Raw genomic sequence first — 14,153 nt, 5'->3', positions numbered from 1 at the left:
AGTCCTTCAATACAACTCATCCATGCCTGTCTGAGCTAGTCCCATTTGCTTGTGTTTGATCCATATTGCTGTAAATCTTTCATAGAAACATAGAAAACCTACAGCACAATACAAGCCCTTCAGCCCACAACGTTGTGCCGAACATGTCCCTACCTTAGAAATTACTAGGCTTACCTATAGCCCTCTATTTTACTAAGCTCCATGTATCTATCCAAAAGTCTCTTAAAAGACCCTATTGTATCCGCCTCCACCACCGTTGCCGGCAGCCCATTCCATGCACTCACCACTCTCTGAGTAAAAACTTACCCCTGACATCTCCACTGAACCTACTCACCAGCACCTTAAACCTGTGTCCTCTTGTGGCAACCATTGCAGCCCTGGGGAAAAAGCCTCTGACTGTCCACACGATCAATGCGTCTCATCATCTTACACACCTCTATCAGGTCACCTCTCATCCTCCGTCGCTCCAAGGAGAAAAGGCTGTGTTCACTCAACCTATTCTCATAAGGCATGCTCCCCAATCCAGGCAACGTTCTTGTAAATCTCCTCTGCACCCTTTCTATGGCTTCCACATCCTTCCTGTAGTGAGGTGACCTGAACTGAGCACAGTACTCCAAGTGGGGTCTGACCAGGGTCCTATATAGCTGCAACATTACCTCTCGGCTCCTAAATTCAATTCCATGATTAATGAAGGCCAATACACCGTATGCCTTCTTAACCACAGAGTCAACCTGCACAGCTGCTTTAGGCGTCCTATGGACTTGGACCCCAAGATCCCTCTGATCCTCCACGCTGCCAAGAGTCTCACCGTTAATACTATATTCTGCTATCATATTTGACCTACCAAAATGAACCACTTCACACTTATCTGGGTTGAACTCCATCTGCCACTTCTCAGCCCAGAAGCTGTCTAGATGCTACCCACATGCTGTCTAGATTTTTTAAAAACACTATAATTGTACCTGTCTCTACCATCTTCTCTGTTAGCTCATTCCACATAACTTTCAGCTTCTGTGTGGAAAAAGTTGCTCCTCAGGGCTCCTTAAAAAATTTTCCCCTCATCTTTGATCTATGCCGTCTAGTTTTAAGCTGAGTATAATGGCAACAACAAAGGCCTTGCCCTGAAGTAGCAACCAGCATTAATGCTTGAAGACTTGTGCTCTAGAAGTGTCCTCACTTCTAGTTAAGCTGTTCAAGCACTGCTACAATATTGGCATCCACCAAACAAAATGAAAGATTTCCTGGCATTTTTTGCCATTAAAAATTGGATAAATTATCTAGCCAATTGCTACCCTTTCTGCCACAATCATTAGCAAAATATTGAAATGTTTGGTTAATAGTGCAATTAAAATGCACTTATGCTCACTGCTTGATACACCTTTTACTAGACACACCCGAGTTCAGACCTCAGTTGTGGGTTATATTTCCCCCTGTTTGGATCTAGAGGAACTGGGTGTAACTGTCCTTCATATCAAGGCAATCTTTGACTTGGGTATGGTGTCAGTAAGTCCTACTTAAATTGATCGGAATAGAGGGAAAGCTCTCTGCTGACTAGAATTTTCTGATCATGTGAAAGAAAAAAGTTATGAATGTTTATTGAGCTATCTCAGCCAGTGGATGTCATTACCTGTATTCTTGAGATTAACGCTCACAACACGCTAGAGGAACTCAGCAACAAGTCTGTTGGGGTCATCTATTGCATCCGGTGCTCCCGGTGCGGCCTCGTCTTCATCGGTGAAACCCGACGCAGATTGGGGGACCGCTTCGTCGAGCACCTCCGCTCCGTCCACCACAACAGACAGGATCTCCCAGTAGCCACCCACTTCAACTCTGCTTCCCACTCCCATTCAGATATGTCCATACATGGCCTCCTCTACTGCCGTGATGAGGCTAAGCTCAGGTTGAAGGAGCAACACCTCATATACCGTCTAGGTAGTCTCCAGCCCCTTGGTATGAACATTGAATTCTCCAACTTCCGGTAATTCCCTCCCCCTCCCTTCCCCTATCCCTATGTCACTCTGCCCCCTCCCCCAGCTGCCTACCACCTCCCTCATGGTTCTGCCTCCTTCTACTACCCATTGTGTTTTCCCCTATCCTTTCTTCACCTTTCCTACCTATCACCTCCCTGCCTCCCTTCCCCCGCCCCTTCATCTTTCCCCTTACTGGTTTTTCACCTGGATCCTACCAGCCTTCTCCTTCCCACCCTCCCCCCACCTTCTTTATAGGCCTCTGCCCCTTCCCCCTACAGTCCTGACGAAGGGTTCCGGCCCGAAACGTCGACTGATCGTTTCCACGGATGCTGCCCGACCTGTTGAGTTCCTCCAGCGTGTTGTGAGTGTTGCTTTGACCCCAGCATCTGCAGAGTATTTTGTGTTCTTGAGATTAATATTATGACTGCATGATGGGATTGTTCACTGCTATTTGGAAAGCATTTAGTTTTGGTATTTGAGCATGTGAACCTATTTTGACATTAAGTGGAATTATGATCTTGGAATCCCTTAATAACAAATTGTTGAGAGATACCAGTGATTTCATAGTTAATAGACACCATGCGAATGTAGCAATGGGTTTGAGGTTGGGATTTCTGTGCTTCCCAGGCAGTTTCCTCCATTTTAAAAATTGCAAGTTGAAATCGCAGTGGAATACTCCAATCACATTGATGGACCTCAGTGCTATTTAAGAGCATATCCACTCTCTATTAAGTATTCGCTATAAGATGCATTGTAACTAACTGATTTCTCATGGAGTTGTTCCGCATGGAAGTAGGCCCTTCAGCCTAACTCATTCATTCTAGTCATAGTGCCTATCTGAGCTAGTTCCGTTTGTCTGCATTAAGCCCATATCCTACTTAATTTTCTACTCCTCTATCTGTTTCGATGCCTTTAAAATGTTGCATCCACCCCCTATTATTTCCTCTGGCAGCTAGTGTGGAAAAGACTGCCCCTCAGATTTCTAGCTTCTGTCCTTCGGTTGTGGCCCACTTGGTTCTGTGTCTAAATGTTCCGTATTCAAGTTCCATTCCAGTACCTGTACACAGAAACCTAGCTGAGCCCTGAAGTGTGGAACAAGGTGCTACTGTTATTTTTAAAACATTGAATAATTTGTTATTCCTTTTCTTTTAGCACAAATTATTTGCTTTTAATTTGTAGTAATTTTATGTCTTTGTTGCTGCTACGAAACAACAAATTTCATGGTATACAAGTCAGGATAATAAACCCAATTCTGCCTTACCATAATAAAAATTTTCTATATGAGTCGATGATTATAATCGTCTCACTAAGACAGATGTCTTAGTTGAAGATCCCTTTGCATTGTTTTAAAGCAGAGGTTATCCTTGAATTTTTTTTTTGCTTAATTTTAACTCTAATCAACATTATTAGAACAGATTATCTGGTCATTATCACACTGCAGTGGGGAGGAATCCTCTGCTTCTCTGAGAACCCAAAGTCGATAATCCCTACCACTTAAGACGATGGGAGCACACTGGAATACCACCATTTGTAACTACCCCTTCAAGTTGCAAGCAATATTGACCCAAGAATATATCACAGTTTTCTTTTGGTGTTGTCAAGTCCAAATCCTGGGGCGTTCCTCTCTGCAGTACTGTTAGAGTATTTCCACTGTGACCAAGAGAGTAAATGTTGGCTTTTGCTGTGATGCCTCAATTCCATGAATACAATATGGATCTTTCAGTTCAGTTACAAAAACTATACCTTAAGGAAAATGTACTTAAGGAAACTTTTCTTATGACCTTTTAGGAGTTTCAACAGATGCTCAGTCTACTGATTCCGGAAAAACAAGCTCTCAATGATAAATTGAAGCAGGTCCAACAGAACAACATACATAGTAAGGATTGTTTTAATTTAGCGTATGTTATACCTTAAAAATATGTATTTGCATGTAATTGATAACTCAGTTTGAATATAATTTTGGTTGCCAAAAGAATGTTACAATTGCAGCCTTTCTCAGAAATTGGGTTATTATTGAAGTAGAGTAATTTGAATTTTTGACCCTGACTTTCTGAAAACATTCTGGTCACGCTCATCTTTGCCCCATCTCTACACTGCTTTTATTTTAACTTATTATTTAACAATACAATACAGAATAAGCCCTTCTAGCCCTTTGAGCAACGCCATCTCAGCAACCACTGATAAATCCCATTAACCCTAACAATTTACAATGACTAATTAACCTACCCAGTATGCCTTTGGACTATGGGAGGAAACTGGAGCGCCTGAGGAAAATCTGAGCAGGACATATAGACTCTTCACAGACAGTGCGGGAATTGAACTCCGAACTCCAGAATGCCTCGAGCTGTAATAGCGTCATGCTAACCACTGTGACAACCTACTACTACTGTTACTTGTGAAGAGTGTACTGTGAATAGAATTTGGTGGAGGGAACTTGTGTGATGCCTGATTAAGAAGAAATTTCAAGGTTTATTTTAAAGCACAGGTTTTGAAGTTAATTAGTTCTGCAGTTTTCTCCAAGAGGACCACAACCTTGTAGGGTTTGGAGGCTTGCATGTCACAATGACCCAGAGAACTATGTTAGCTAGAGTCAGGGCTTTGTGCTTTGACTCTTGGTCAGGTCAAAGGGTAGAGGACCGACTAAGAGTGGTCCACCAATCCTCCAGGTTCAGGGGGTTCAGCTTAGTGCTAACAACCCTGGTTAGTAAAACAAAACTGTTACAGAAACAGCAATGAAGGATCCTTCTACACCTGAGTGCAACGATCCTCCTGAGACAATATCTCAGGTCGAGACTCTTAATTAGGTTCACGGCCCAAAATGCTGGCTCTTTATTTCTCTCCGGAAATGCTGCTTGACCTGCTGAGTTCCTACAGCATTTTTGTGTGTGTTACTTTTATGAATTGACCTTCATGCTCCAAAGTTCAAGACTGATTTTATGGGAATGGATTCAAAGTATTTCAGTAAATGGTGAAACTTAATTGAGGTACATAATATTTTTTCATTCAGTGGTGTAGAAATCTGCAGTTCTCTTGCAGATACTGTGGAGAGAAGGATGTACTGAGAATTGGGAGACAGAAGACCTGTCTATTGCATGAATGTACAATGATGTAGCCTTTAAAATCAGCATGACTAAGCCGTACATACTTTGACTACAGATACCTTCATCAAAGTTTTTGCCATTTTCCTTAGCATTTGTCAAGGCTTGTATTCATGTTCCTACGAGGGAGTCACTTAGTTTTCAAATGATTATATTCATAGTCATACTTTATTGCAGGGGTCCCCAGTGATTTTTTGCACTGCGGACCGGTTTCATATTGACAATATTCTTGCGGACTGGCCGACCCGGGGTTGGGGGGTAGGGGGGTATGGTTGCCAATGGACAAGAGTAGCAGTCAAATACGTTGTTTACCCCGAGAGACTGCAATGACCATGAAGCCTTGCGCGGGCACCAGTGCGCATGTGTGATTTGCGTGTGCATGTACGTGCCGATTTTTTTCTACAAATAGTTTTTGGCGATTCTGTTCGGGGGGGGCGGTGGTGTTAATCACAACCGGAATATTGGTGATAAGTGTCTAACACACAATTTCGTTTCTTAAAGGGTTTATCTAACGAATTTAATATTAAACACACAGCGCATATTTTCCTCACAAGTATATAGCGATAAGTCAGTTATCGGGGAGGACAGGGGACCTTGAAGTAAGTGTTGAACGAACTTCCAGTAGAAGTGGTAGAGGCAGGTTCAATATTATCATTTAAAGAAAAATTGGATAAGTATATGGACAGGGGACTAGGTGAGAGTAGCGTTCGGCACGGACAAGAAGGGCAGAGATGGCCTGTTTCCGTGCTGTAATTGTTATATAGTTATACAAGTAAGTCAATACCATCATAACATTTTAAGTAACATTTGGATATTAAACACACAGCACATATTTTCCCCGAATGAACATATAAAATCATTGCAACACACCAATATCGCTGAATCAGTGGGAGCCCTGGGCTTGTTTCCCTGCAACAACACGGTCCTATCGAGGGGTGATGGGAGACAGCGATACTCGAAGGGGGTTCCTTATGTCCAGTCTATTACGCAATTTGGTTTTCGTTGCATTCATTGCAGAGATATGTTGGAAATGGAAGCAACGTTTTCAATGCTTTCGTGGCTATCTCAGGATATTTAGCCTTGACTTTGAGACCCAGAATGCCAGCAGAGCTGTTATGTCAAACATACTTTTCAGCCTGCCATCATTTGCAATCTCGAGGAGTTGATCTTCTTCCTGTGCTGACATGGATGACGCGCGGGTAATGACCTCGCATGCATTCAAGCTCAACAGTGGACATGACAAGGAATGAGGAAAGGTGCAGCTGAGTCCTATCGCCAAATCATATTGTTCCCTCGCAGCCCAGTAGCGCAGGCTTTGTGGCCCGGTGGTTGGGGACTGCTGCTTTATTGGTCCCGAGGGAAATTGGTTTTCGTTACAGTTGTACCGTTGCTTCGTTACAGTTAATTTGTTTTACAAATATCCACTGCAGGACCATATTTTATTTTAATAGGAGACAGTATTCTTGCTGTCAAAAAATCATTGGAAAGCAAAGAGTTGACGAGACAACGCCTTCGTGACCAACTTGATGAAGTTGAGAAAGAAACCAGAGCAAAGCTTCAGGAGATAGATGTCTTCAATAATCAGTTGAAGGTAATACTGAAGATTATTTTTTTCCTGGCATGCTGTACATTGCAGTTGTTTCTTGTACAATACTCAAGTGAGAACAGCATGATTCAAATACTTCCATTTTCAATAATTAAATATAACACTCCTTGATCAGAATTAATCTGTGCTTTGGAATGATCCATATCATGCCTAAAGAGTAACATCTCCATGTGGCCATCTTTAGTACACCTTCACAATGAATCGCTAAACTTCACTTGTTGATAACATGCCCAAGTCTAGACTACTGGCCATAAGTGAAATTCTGTAATGTTTAAATTTCTCTGCATAAATGGAACTAAATTTGCAGAAATTGCTCATAATTACTGAGTTTAGTGGCATTGTGGTTAAGGTACTAGAGAGCTGATCTGCAAGACATGATTTCAAATCATAACGTGGCATCTTAATTCAAGTACTTAAATCTGGAATAAAAGAAGTGGACATTAATAACATGAAATTTCTGGATGGTCATTAAAATATAGTTTAATTTTTATCTGTCATCTTTGTGTGCGTCTCTGAATTGGTGTGGTCACTTCAGAAGTGGCCTAGTCATTGAGTCTGTACAAGTGGATGGTCAATGTGTTGGTTTGCCAAGAACATTTATACAGCACGAACAAATTTAAAAACAACTTTTTCTTTTTTATCATTCAGTTTAATTTGTTAAGCATTAGTTTAATATTAAGCATTTATTTTGCTTCATAGTCAGTGATTTGATGACTTCTATGTGCTATATACTTTGTATGTTAATATCTTTTCCGATGGAAGAAAGAAAGACTATATTGTCGAAGCATCTAATTTCATTTGATTCCCTTACTGCCTAAGTAATTTAATTCAAATTGAACTATCTGTTGATTAGATTGTGTTAGCTTGCATCTAAGAAGTATTTATAAGATAGTAAAGTTTATATTTTCATTCCCGCTGAGCTATCATGTTTGTGTGTTGCCAATATATTGGTACAAAGCAATATCTGTGCAATACTTGGTGACAATAAGCACATTTCATTGTGTATATATATTTTATGGTGTCTAATACAATAAGTGAATTGTTGTGATTGTTTTAATTATTGATGCTTCAGCCACATTGGCACAGGCCTGATTGATCATTATCTGTATAAATTTATTGAGTTATTGGACCAGCCCAGAGCAGTTCTTAGTATCTGGGGCATTTTGATATTTTGGCATTAATTAGTATATTTTCTTTGAACCCTCTGTGTCTATTTCAGTACATTCATTGTTGGTAAAATGATGTGTTCCTAACTTAAACATATCAATGAGAGAGTACGTGATGGCGAAAATAAATTGCACATATGTAGAATGTTTTACCCTTATGATGCATTAGTTTGTAGTTCAGTGTTGGGGGCTGAATTGCAGCAGTGTTACAGTTAAAATTGGAAATGTCAGTTTTAATCATATAATGTGATTTGCATCTTGATGTTGATGTCTTTATTAAAGCTGTCACTCTGGGTGTTGAATGTATAAGAGTAAACATTTTGTGTGTAAATGTTAATTAAACTATTCGGTGGGATTTATTCACTAAAATTAGATTCAACAAAATATTGTTATGGGTTTTATTCAATCGCTCATGTAATACTGTGGTGTGAGTTCACAGTATGCTTCCATTCATTACATTTTTGTACACTGATGCAGATGTGGCTACAACTACTAAAATGCTTATATTAACTCTGTTAATACTATGAATTGATTGAAAGCAACTCCATGGGGCACAACTAGATTTTAAAAGAAAATTGTAATTAGAAACTTTACTGTGTGGTATTGAATATATTGTGGAGATTTTTTTAAACTAACTATCATTTTTATCTTGATTGGAGCCTGTCTCAGCTGCTGTGGGTCCTTTTTTGTTAAATGTGCACATTTCTTTTCTTCCAGTCTGTGGCTGTGGACGATGTATTGCTGCAGTGCCTGGCCTTCCTGCTGTGCTGCGTGAACTACTTAGACTTCTTTTTAAAGGTTTCTTCCCTAAATGCGCTTCTTCACAGTCGTTGAAATGTATTTCTAAATGGAAGTATTAAAATATTTCTATGATTTATCTGCTAGGTACATAGAATTTTGCAATTTCCCATTGGTCACATCTCTTGAAATGTTAGAACTTTCAAAAACAGAATTAGAACCAATTGGCAAAATGTGATGTCTTTCTAAAAAAAAATTTAACCCAAATCTTTTCAGCTGTCTGGTCTATTTTGAACATAAAATGCTTCATAAAGTGCAGCAACTCCTACGAATATAGTAATCAAGGTATCGACTATCAAAGGGAGAATCTGTTTTGGTGGCAATTGTGGGTGATCTATGCCTTGACCAAAAATGATGCTTGAATAGTTCCACTAGAATGTGCGTTTTGTCATGGGGAATGGATAGAGAGCATTGGGGGAGTTCAGTTTAATTCCTTGTCTGAAAAATTGCATCACTAATAATGTAGCACTCCATGTTCTGCATAGGGGTAAAGTTTCTGTAGAGAAGTTTCAAATTCTCAAAAGTTGTACAAAGCAATTTCTAACAACAAAATGAGTGCAGAAATGCTGCTGGGATGGGAGATTGTTAACTGTTATACCATTATAATGCTCTCCATGTTTTATAGTCCTGAAATGTTGAGGCAACTTTTGCCATCCTCACCACCACCATCCCATACCTCCAGTTAGGACTCATGAAATTCTCTAGTTTACATAGACAAGAGATCTTAATAGACTATACAGATATAAGAGAAATTTGGATGGGAGGGTTATGGAGGGCTTTGCTCCGGATGCAGGTCAATGGGATTTGGCAGATTAACAGTTCGGCACAGACTAAATGGGCCAAAGAGCCAGTTTCTGTGCTGTGATGTCATGACTCTATCAAGGATAGGTATCTCGTTCATACTTGTTCCTTGACTGTTCAAGCTCAAGACTAAAGTTAAAGCTAACTCTGCTGTTTGCTTTGTTGCTCAAGCTTTCCAGATGTTTCAGTAAATAGCAAAATGAAACTAAATTGTCATTAGAAAAATATAAGGTCCTCACTTTAATTCCTGTTCATTCCTTTGTCACTCATTCTGATTTGGGACACCAGTGCCAGTGCTAATGAAATGGAGAAATGATGTATTGCTCATATTCATTATGATTTGGTGATCTTTCTTCTATGGAGACTTCATTAGGCTTGATTTTGCAACCATCTGAATCAGTAATAATTGTCTAGGCTGATGCATGAGCCAATGATATAAGGGAAACAATTGGAAATGAAGATTTGCTGTTTAATCCAATTATTATTGAAATAAAATACCAATAGTCTTGAATGAATAGCCATTGCTAGTGTTTCAGTATTTCCAACTGTATTGTTTATAAACATAAGTTTAGATGGTATTTCTTCACTTAAATGCTCCCATGCAATAAGTGAAAGTTTTCATTTTAGCACAAAGTTCAAATTTCTATTTAGAAATGCATCGTTCACATAATGCTTGTTGCTAAATGTTAAATATAAAGTGTGTGCAAAAATCTGGTGCTAGCTTTTCATTGTGTTTCTAAATGTACATGTTAGGTTTAAGTACTGTGGTTGCTCAAAGACATTAACTTCTAATAAACTAAACAGAGAAGTTGTGGAAAACTGCTTTTGATGCATTGGTCACTTAATAAGGTTTTAACAAGGTATTCTTAAATGTGCCCTGTTTTTTTGCCCTGTTTCATACTACTTCACCTACTGACTCTCTTGGCATCCATTTGCAATCTTGTACCATGGTCTCCCTGCAGTAGCATTTACTAATTATAAGGAACACTTTCTAATGGTAGTTGCATAGAATGTTATATTCGAGAGGAACATTTAATTATCCAAATGTGAAAAACTTAATTGCCTGCTCAAAGCTTGAAGTAAAATTCTTTTGGTCTATTTGATCAGAAATTCAAAATTCTCTTTCTGGAAGTATTTGTGTTGGACACAAATTATCAGATAAATTATTTGAATACTCCTTCAGTCTTCCTATAAATACTTGTCCTGAAGGATACATTTATTTTAGAATAGACATTGTTTCCATGCCATTCAGTTCAAATTTATTGTCATCTGCCTGCACATATATACAACCAAACAAAACAGCGTTCTTCTAGACCACCGTACACCCACAAAACAAATCACGCACAGCACATAAAGCTAAATATTACCACAAATCAGTTAATAAAATAGAATTCAAATGTATATAGTGTTCAGCAAAGATAAACAGAACAGTAAACAGTTCTCTGACAAGAGTGACGAGACTCCGATAGTGGCGAAGTATTCATTAGTCTCACAGCCTGAGGGAAGAAGCTGTTACCCAGGCTGGCAATCCTGGTCTTGATGCTCCTGTACCTCCTTCCTGATGGAAGTGGGTCAAAGAGATTGTGGGATGGGTGGTAGGGATCCTCATCTGGCGCTTCGTCTACAATGCTCCCAGCAAATGTCACAAATTAACTGTCACAAGCAGTTAATCTTGATATTTTCAATTTTGGTAACAATAGGATGGGGGTGAGGTGTCTGTCTTTTCTAATTAATAGCATAATATTTAATGGATCACAAGGTGACAACTTCTTTGAGAAGGCAACAGGTTTCTTGAGCCTGTTTGCAAGAACTGACGCTCAGCATTTCTTTTTAGTAATATCATTTGTAAAGGGTGATATTGGGCCTACTCCAAGAGTCGCCCTTAGCCAATAAATCCTTATCACCGACTCCGTTGTTTTATAATAGGTGTACTTGAGGTGTTTGGAGACTTGAAATTTTAGCACACTTGAATTCTTTTTTTTTGTGCCCATGTGTGTAATTGCTAATGTCCTTCATGGGGTATTATTGATTCAGAATATTCCCAGGATGCAGATAATGGTGTTTCTCACATTCAACACACACAAAAAGCTGGAGGAACTCAGCAGGTCGAGCAGCATTTATGAAAGAGAATGAACAGTCAAGACCCTTCCTCAGGACTGGAAAGGAAGGAGGAAGAAGCCAGAATAAGGTGGTGGGGGAGGGGATTATTCCCCTCCATAGATGCTGCCTCAGTTCCTCCAGCATTTTAGGTATGTTGCTAGCATCTGGAGAATGTCCTGTGTTTATGGTTGCTTTCACTGTATAGTGTTCTTGTAGTCACAATATTTTCCATCATTTCCCCAACCCTACCCCCACCCAAGCCTTTTCCCAATTGTAAGTTTGACTAGTGCCTACCGTATGATCCTGTTGCTGCTGCTCAATCTATATTATTGTGCTTAACATTGGCTTTCTTTGAATTGCATACAATATTATGCAAAAGACTTGGCACCCTAGCTATGTACTGTATATGTGCCCAAGTCATTTGCACAGTATTGTATTTGTCAATGTGGAGCGGAGAAAGAGTTTGTAAATCTGGTGGGAGCAAAGGATTTTGGGAATGGCGAGAGTGGAGCGCCCGGAAAGAGGTTGGGAGAGGTGGCAGAGAAGGAGTGCCCGGGGCAGGAGGTGGCGCTGGCCTGGACACAACCAGCCCTGAGACACCAGGCAGGGTCACTTGATTCCAAACAATTGGTTTATTGATCATTACAAAATTATCCTCTAATGCCTCCTGCTCCCTGTCCTCTCCCTTCCTCTTTTCCCAGCCATGACTCCCCTCTCCCTGCCCCCTTCCCACTCTCAGTCCACAATAGAGATCCATATCAGAATCAAGTGTATCGTCACTCAGATATGTCCTGAAATCTGTTTATATTTTTCTTTATGGCAGCAGTGCAGTGCAAACGTTTTAGGCACACGTATATAGGAGTTCCTAAGACTTTTGCACAGTCCTACATAAGAACCTAAGACATTGGAGCAGGAGTTGGCCAGCTGGCCTGTTAAGCCTACTCCACCATTCAATAAGATCATGGCTGATCTGAAATTATTTCAAGTGTTGCTTGCAGATTGGCCATGGCCAAGAATGGAGTGATCATTTACACAGTATCGAATGGTGCTTTGCTTGTGCTACTTGTAATTCTTGATTATTGTACCGATTTATCATTTTCTGACTAGATGCAAATTTTGAGCTTTAAAGAGTTGAATAAATATGCTACTTTATTAAATATCTCCTTTAAGCAGTAATGTAACATTTTTGAATGCACATTTTTCAAAAATAAGCAATTGCCATTGCATGATTCGGTTGCGGTTGGAACAATTAACACCCCCCACCATCGGGATGAAGGCAGATAAGCTGAATATTGGCACGCCAATTCATTGTACCTGTCTTAAGAGCGTATTTCATTTCTAGCTTCTAATGTCTTGTGCCACATAAGTTGCTATATTAATATATTCTAACATTTAAAAGTTGATTTCTAACTAGAAATATTACTTTCTCTACAGTTTGGAGTTCATTCTTTGCACTAACCTTTTTTTGTAATATCTTCTTTCATATCATTGATATATGGTCCTTCAATTGGTGTATGAGCTGCTAATTTGCGAAAGTCTTTTGTTATGTCAATTTTATCAGTTCATCAGGTTGGCTAGGCACATGCTTGACAGATTTATCTCCACCTTAAAATGCTTCAAGGTTGACTGTAACTTTAAAAACGAAATCTTAAGCCTCACATCTGCTTTAAAAATAGGAACTAAGGGAAATGCATAACAAGCAACAACTACAGCGACAGAAAGAAGCTGAAATGGAAATGCAAAAGCAGAAGGAGCAAGATCGGCGGACACAAGAACTGGAAAGACAGCATGAAAAAGAAGCTGCTCAGAGGTGATAACAATTCATTCATCAAATTCAGACTAGAAATGGGAGACAATCATCTCTGTCAAAGCTCCAGTGTGAACAATGCCCACCTGGATAAGGTGGCATTTTGGTCAATTCAGTGTGATCTAACTTGCAAAAACATGTCACAATGACTTGGGTTAATTAGCCATAATTTGCCCCAGGTTTATTCTAGATATAGTAATATACTTGTTATGATAAAGAGATTTTCAGCAAGTATGTTATCTTGGCTTGATGCACATTATTGTCGTACAGATCTATTTCCAACCCACAAAAATACCTTCATCCTTTGCCATAGAGTGCCTATTTATTTATTGAGATACAGTGCCCTTCCAGCCCTTTGAGCCATGCACTTAGCAACCCACCCATGTAACCCAATTGTGATGCCTTACTCATTGAAGCCCTCTTGATGCTACTATATTTAAGTGCCAAGTTAGCTCAAGCCAAGATAATCAGTACGAGCTTGATGTGGAATCTAAGAAGTGCTCTGTACACAATTATCCCTCTGCCCTTTTATTTCCTTGATGTTAACTGTGTAATTTTATTTTAACAACATTTAAAACAATGTGTTTTGAGGTGTATGCATATGCATTTAATATCTCAATCTTTCTTTTCTTCAGACTTAGCAAACCAAGAACAGGCAGCAATATAAAAAGCTCAGTGAAAGGGATTCTGCAGTCAGGCAGAAGCGTGCAGAAGAGAATTAACATCGTAGCTCTATTGCGAGAAAGACTGAACTTCATTAGATGGTTTAGGTATCATCGTAGCGGTGAAATTTACTTATAAGAAAGT

The 14,153-nt window shown here is 39.6% G+C and overlaps 1 protein-coding gene across 7 annotated transcripts in view; it reads left to right on the top strand.

Annotated features, from left to right (window-relative positions):
* Positions 1 to 14,153, top strand: part of itsn1 (intersectin 1 (SH3 domain protein)) — a 234,291-nt gene that overhangs the window by 91,099 nt on the left and 129,039 nt on the right. For 6 of the 7 annotated variants that reach the window (XR_011886265.1, XM_072259914.1, XM_072259909.1 and 3 more), the window contains 4 exons: positions 3,759 to 3,846; positions 6,520 to 6,659; positions 8,558 to 8,638; positions 13,216 to 13,349. Coding sequence is in view for 6 of the 7 variants with exons in the window: in XM_072259914.1 (XP_072116015.1) it covers positions 3,759 to 3,846; positions 6,520 to 6,659; positions 8,558 to 8,638; positions 13,216 to 13,349 (443 nt within the window). In the remaining variant the exon portion in view is untranslated. The remainder of the gene's footprint in view (positions 1 to 3,758; positions 3,847 to 6,519; positions 6,660 to 8,557; positions 8,639 to 13,215; positions 13,350 to 14,153) is intronic. The other variant, XM_072259915.1, reaches the window with a different exon arrangement.

This window comes from Mobula birostris, chromosome 6 (genome assembly GCF_030028105.1).
Source record: "Mobula birostris isolate sMobBir1 chromosome 6, sMobBir1.hap1, whole genome shotgun sequence".
Lineage (NCBI taxonomy): Eukaryota > Metazoa > Chordata > Chondrichthyes > Myliobatiformes > Myliobatidae > Mobula > Mobula birostris.
This window is presented reverse-complemented; position numbering and strand designations above follow the sequence as displayed.